The following is a 6710-nucleotide window of genomic DNA, read 5'->3' as shown; positions in this document are numbered from 1 at the left end:
ACTTTAAGTCTTTTATGTTTCTAATATAGTTGGGCAGTTTATTGTAAATCTGGATGGCCCTGAAATAAATGCCTATTTTGTAGATGTCTAAAATTGGTTCCGGAGGTGAGAGCTTATTATTTTGACGTGTACTTTTACAATATTTAAATAATTTTGTATTCTTTCGGACAAAAGTTGAAATTTCTAGGGTGTAAAGAGAGGGGAAAGTCAAAATTTGGAGGTTGATGAAATGTTTCTTGTAACTGTCGGCTTGTTGTATATTAATTAGTATGCGAACACATTTTTTTTGGGCTATGCTATGACCCCATAACATAGTACCGTAACGTAACCAAGTTTGAGCGTAAGTGTGGTATGCGGACAAGGCGCGCTCAGTATGAGTGTTTGACTTTAGAATGCTCAGGGCAAAAAGGAAAGTAGATAGCTTTGATTTCACTTTTGATATGTGTTTATTCAAAGCAATTTTCTACACCCAATGCCTCACTACAAGGTGCCCATGAGCATTGCGAGACGTTTTAACTAAGCATTCCTGGTAATATTTAGAAACTAAAATGTCATATAAAATTTTCTGGATTAGGCCTAGTTTCAGAGATAATTAAATGTTTTTCGAAATAATTCTTTCGCCATAAATCGGTACAAAACACATTTTTGACTGTGGAATTGCCACTTTGAGGTCTAGTCTGGACATACCTATTGATTGACATCGAAAAATAAAAAAAAAAATGTATTCGAGAGGCTACCCCCAAATAAAATAAAACTTTTTAGTTAATTTTACGTTATGTGTTTATCAATAAAAATTACGTTTTATGTAAAGGAGTGTTCAAAAAAAGAAAAATAAAAGATTTTTTTTTTGTCGAATTTTACAAAATGACAAAATTTTTGGCTTCTGTTGCCATCAGGAATGCACCGTTAAAATCTCTCGCAATGCTCACGGGGCACCTTGTATAACTACAGGAAAATCCTACCGCTGCACAAACTTTCTATATAGGTATACACCTACGCTGGTCTTTAATGCTGAGACAAAAGAGTCAGGTATTGCGGCTGATATCAGTGCCTGCGCTATTGAAACACATTTCTTTTTCCACGTATCGATAGATTGGCGTTTATGTTTCAGTACGATGCACGATGGTTTCATGTAGCAGTTGTAGAAATTCAGAAACGACTGGATCAATTCGGAACTCGACTATTTTAATTGAAACTTTGTACGCGAGGTAAACGAACTCGCAATTGACCGGTTTTTATTTTATTGTAATATTTGACCGATCGATGTAGGAGTAGGCATTGCGGGGGCAATAGGGATGCGAATTTATTTTTTCAGCTGTTACTTTAATTTTCGGGATCAGGATACTCTTAAAGTTAGTTATTATATTTTTAAACATATTTCTTCTTCTTCTAGCAACATTAGGTATTACTCTCTTGTTATTTTATTAGTTTCTTAATATTCTATTCGTTTTTAGTGAGGGGCTTGAACAAATGTAGAGAGACATTGGGGCAGGGCAGACTAAATAATTAATGTTTTGTGCTATCCAATTATGAACGCAGCTGCTAGATTTTCGTATAGATTTAAAACAACTACTAAAATAATCCACGCGAGTGAAATCATGGGCAAGCAACAGCTTAGTGTTTAAATATTGGGGTCGAATTGTGGGTACGCTTTAAACACCTGACAATCACCAGTTGAAGCATACCGCACACAGCAGCTCACCACAAATCAACCACCAAGAATCAACACAAATCAAATTTGTATTAAGTGTTGCAATCACGTTTGATTGGAGATCCCGAAAATACGAGACGAGACCTCGACCGAGATTCCAGAAGTCGAGTTTCATTCCCACGAGATGAAATGCCGTTTCGCGACATTTAGATTGCATTCCCTAGGGCATGCGAATTTGTTATGTTGTTAATGGTACAACCTCGAGTCCTTGCTGGCTTTAAGACTTGACCATTTTAATTAAGTCTAAACGAGTTATTTTAAACTTGTTAGAGACCCGAGTCTTTTATAAAGACTTCAATCCTTTTAATAAGAGAACACTACTTAAAAAAAATATCAAAATGCAATGGCTTTATGTAAAATATTGTGGGATATGATATATATGTGTGTATGTCTCTAATGAGGGGTAACAGGATTACATCAATCAATCAATCATGATAATGTGCAAAAATAATACAATAACGTCGATTTTCTTTACTGTTATTTAGAAAAATAAAATAAAAATTGTTGTCGAGTCCTTACAACCTACTACTTATTGTATCAGTATTATTCTCGTATTATTCAAGAATCGCAAGTCGATTTTTCTTTAAAAATAAAACAATTAAATTAGTCCGTTACGATTACAAATAAATTGATTGCAACCATGCGATGAGTTCAATTATTGAAATCTAGTAGAAGTAGGTAGTTGTAGGTAGGCTATTTGCCACATATAACTACGTATAGGAAATGAAGTTGTGAAAGAGCGTGTTTGGTTAAATTCTTTCCAAAATGCAGTCTAGAATCATATTTTGTACAGTACATTTTATTATTTACGGTAAGTTCTACTATTTTCAACAACGTGATTAAAAAAGATGGGCTCTACATTATACTTCTATGTGATTTATGTGGGGCTATGTATTGTAGAAAAATATCTATTACCGTATATATGGTACTACTTTCTCGCACTAGTGCGGGAATGAACTCTTTCCATGCCGATGTCAAAAGTTAAAACGGCTATATCTACTGTAATAGTAGTTTATTTGACTGCTACATAATAAAAGGCATTAAAATACGAGTGTGGGTTTATAAAACGAATGAAATGAGTTTTATATAAGGATCACACGAGTTATGTATACTTAGCTACATACACTGCTTTATCTACATCAATATCATAAGCCTCAACAAAACAATTTTATACTTACAAACGAATTAAACGTCAAAATGGCAGTAATGCAAACTTTTTCGCGCATGTCACGTCACGCATCTATTGATTTTCTTATTCAGAGTTATATATACTATGTATAGTTAATACGAATAACGAATAACATCACGCAAAATAGGCGCGAATTGCGACGTCGAGTTGCGGAAACCCAGCCCGCGAATACGAATACTATGTATAGTTTTATAGTCTGTCAAGCCATTTTCGTCATTAGAAAAAAGCGGCAAATTTAAAAAATGAAGGTGCGAAGGGTTGCCGACTCGTAGAAAATTTGAATTTTACACCTTTTTTTACTGACAAAGTTGTTTGTTAGACTATAGAGTCGAGGCCGACTGGCACATCGTTCGATATCAAGTAAGTAAGTAAGCATGGCCAAACTGCCCTTAGCGAAAAAAATAATTTCCTTTTACTGGATTATTAACCTATATATGTAGTGCTTTCACCAAAAATTGAGCTTCAAATGATTCAGGTTTAAAAAAAATGCAACAAAAGAGAAAACTTTTTTATTTTATTACAGCCAAAGTAGGTACTTCTTCCGATTTCTTTGCAATTTGGGTATGTTGTATATACAATTAATGTCGTTTTCTGAATTTTTTTTCATTGAATTGTCTCTCGAAAAAATAGCAAAAAATTGAGTTGAGAATTAGAGCCATAATGTACTGTAAAATGTAGTACGATACACGTACGAATAGGTGTTCCTACTTTTCCACATTGTATCGTAATGTAGGTACTAATTAGTCCACATTATTAGTCTATTAATCCTGCTATTTTGAATGAATAAACTAAGCAACATATGCCTAACGTAAAGGATTCGACATATTATATACATTAAACATATATATGCACTAATTATAGGCATTGGTAGTCAAAGTAAAAATTGTGTCTCTAATTTGACAGCTGAAGTAGATGGCACTGTACGGTCCCATACAACATGACACCTTGACTATTCGGAGGCATTATTTTTTCTTAGACTTTACACATTTTCAGTAATCAATGGCTCTTTGGTTTAAACTCATTAATAAGCAGTATTTAAAATGCCTTTTTTAGCTCTTCCACAAGGAAATACAAAAACGTTAAAATTTGATTCATCTATAGAAGTGGGCAGCAATATCACAAGTATCCTTCAAAATTTAACAACTTACTTGCAAAGCTTACAGATGAAGAATCCAGATTTAAACAGAGACCTAACAGTTAATGCACAGATACCGCAAGTAGAATCAGAGGGGTCGAATAAATTAAAAGAACGTATAATGCAACTAATTAAAGGCATGGCAAACAAAGCTGGACCCTCAACGACCCCTACCCAATACCAAGGTAGGAGCAGGAAAGGTATTGTACCATCGGACAAGTTTTTATTGATTACTTCTGTTAACACAGGTTTAACTTGCAACTAGGTGCGTATTCTTTTTGCGCCGTAACCAAAATAATGTTGATGACGTTATTGACGTTTAAGCTAAATGCATGGTAATTAAAACAAAAAATATTACTTTGCTAATCCGCGAAAAGATAACGTGCTAGTCAATCAGTGCTAACCCGTTATACTTACTTGCGTACTTACCGCAAAAATAAATATAAAAATCCACCACCGAAAGTCGACACGTGTTTCGCCTCTCTACGGGGCATCCTCAAGAGCTGTTGACGGTCCAAAGTCTATTAGTAATTTCAAGTGCATGGTGCTTACTTCATAGTGATGGTCCTGGGTTCTTGTATATTTAGCACCACCCATGCCGCTGCGCTATTTTACAAGCTTTTATTTATTTTGCCCTGTTAGTTTGGGTAAAATCTTGGAAGCTCAATTTGACCCACTTCCCAATTTCCGATTGAGCTGAAATTTTGCATACATATGGAAAATGGGTGACAATGCAATATCATGATGTGTAATCTGTGCATAACATGGGTAATCTGTGATCAAACAACGCAAACTAATTGTGTTTGTGGTTGTTAGAATTGTCTTTATGTGTACTATTTGCCTGTGGAAAGGAAAGTCCATTCAGTGATAAAAGCTTGTACCAAAAATGACTTTTTTACCAAACAATTTTTTTACTGTATCTGGGCCAATCAAAATGTTGTCATTGATAAAGTTTAAAAAAAAAAATCTTTTTTATATATTTGACGTTGAACAGGTTGAACTATAATAAAAATTTTGCGACGAACGAGCTGCGCAAAAATTTCATTATTTTGAAAATTTTTGATGTTTATTAAGTTGCGATGACTAAAAACGTGTCGTCTGGGTTACACACGATTTGTCTAGTAAAACTTCATTTAATTTGTTTGTAATTTTAAATTCTTCTCGTGGGTCACCAAGAAAAATCGATAAATTTAAAAGATTCTGTTGGTTTTTAAATTCTAGTTAGATTTACTTTGTGGTTGATTCATTACATACCTGATAAATTACAAAAATGCATAGTTTTGAAAGATATGGTTTTTTAATTTGTTGGGACAGTTGGGAGACAAAGTTGAGCGACCTATCTATACATTTATTCTTTTAATATTTTTGTACTGCTGAGATGAACATTTTTAGGTAGGTACTTATGTGCCAATCGAGATCAGTTTGTTTTGCTCCAAACGAGTCCCTCGCAGTGCTCAGGATTTTAAACAACATAGAATCTTATTGGGGATTCAAGAGCCAGCACTCGCAAAAAAGTTAACATTGCTCTCTTTATTGCACAAATAAGTGTTATTCCAGAAATTGTTTATTTTTAGAGGAAATACCGGATGTTGTAGAGGAATCGAAAGGAACACCTATGCTGAACTGGCAAGATTTCTGGGAGATTGTGAAAAAAATGATGAATAATGTAGCCCTCACTCTAGCCAATAAACCTTCACAGGCCATCGTACAGGAGGCAGATCAGAAAAAAGAATATAGTCTACTACAGGTGTGTTATTCTATATAAGTGACTATATCTCTTAGTTTTCTTACAACCACTCCGTCTAACTACAGGAAATCTGTTTTTACGAGGATAAATTACTCCCACTACTTGTGCGTGACCGAATTTTACTGCGAGCTCTGATTTACGAAATATGAGTACGTAATAAATAATACGAAGTAGACTTAATCTCCTGTTACTCCGATAAAAGCAAAAGCGATAGAGGCAGAAATTGATGATCAAGCAAAGTCAACAATCATGTATCTAGCTGCTGTAATATAGCAATGTCACTATCAATTTGGAGGTTTATACCTGACATTTGTGTCTACCTCACCTTAAACAAATGTTACACAGCATTTCACACTCGCCATGCAAGGCTGTAAGGAGTATGGAGTTCGTTCGCTTGTTGAATTTAAATTGTAGGTACTAATAGGTAGGTAGGAACTAATACTAATACCCAATAGGGGTTGAGTAGGTAATTAGTGTAATTACTTGGTTATCGGATCACAAATTTGAGGTCTGTCCACGTATAACGGTATCCAATTTAATATCCGGTAGACAGTAACCCTAAGTAAAGTCGCCATCACGAAAGACATCAAATATGGCTGAAGGGCAACACTGATGCAGAATGCAGAGGACTAGCGATCGCACAATTGTGATAATTTTTGAAAGAGTCTATTAGATGCAAAAAGGATATTGTAATGTTTACAGAACATGAAATCAGGAAGAGTTCGTGGACCAGTTCACGTATATGGACATCACAGCGGCAGCAGAGAAGATGATTGATATAATTGAGTTGTAATAAAAAATAAATACATTTTTGTGGTTATCTAAATTAATAAATAATAATCTGATGTTCGAGCAACACCAGGAAGGGAGGCGGCATTCGTACTAGGTATTTCCCCTCTGCCGAAGCATATGTACAACTGTAGGTGCA

At 34.8% G+C, this 6710-nt stretch overlaps 2 protein-coding genes across 3 annotated transcripts in view; both read left to right on the top strand.

The window, feature by feature from the left end:
• LOC133534439 (putative peptidyl-prolyl cis-trans isomerase dodo) overlaps window positions 1-6710 on the top strand; it is a 380955-nt gene that overhangs the window by 222738 nt on the left and 151507 nt on the right. The window lies entirely within an intron of this gene.
• Window positions 2080-6602, top strand: LOC133534438 (uncharacterized). 2 transcript variants are annotated; one of them, XM_061873554.1, is made up of 4 exons: window positions 2080-2522; window positions 3954-4235; window positions 5610-5782; window positions 6485-6602. In XM_061873554.1, exons 1-4 carry the CDS (start codon window positions 2477-2479, stop codon window positions 6557-6559), a joined length of 576 nt encoding a protein of 191 aa, XP_061729538.1. In that variant the 5' UTR covers window positions 2080-2476; the 3' UTR covers window positions 6560-6602. The 2 variants fall into 2 exon arrangements, with proteins under 2 accessions (XP_061729538.1, XP_061729540.1); XM_061873556.1 differs by having other exon boundaries at window positions 2374-2522; window positions 3954-4220.

Source organism: Cydia pomonella, chromosome 2, assembly GCF_033807575.1.
Source record: "Cydia pomonella isolate Wapato2018A chromosome 2, ilCydPomo1, whole genome shotgun sequence".
Lineage (NCBI taxonomy): Eukaryota > Metazoa > Arthropoda > Insecta > Lepidoptera > Tortricidae > Cydia > Cydia pomonella.
This window is presented reverse-complemented; position numbering and strand designations above follow the sequence as displayed.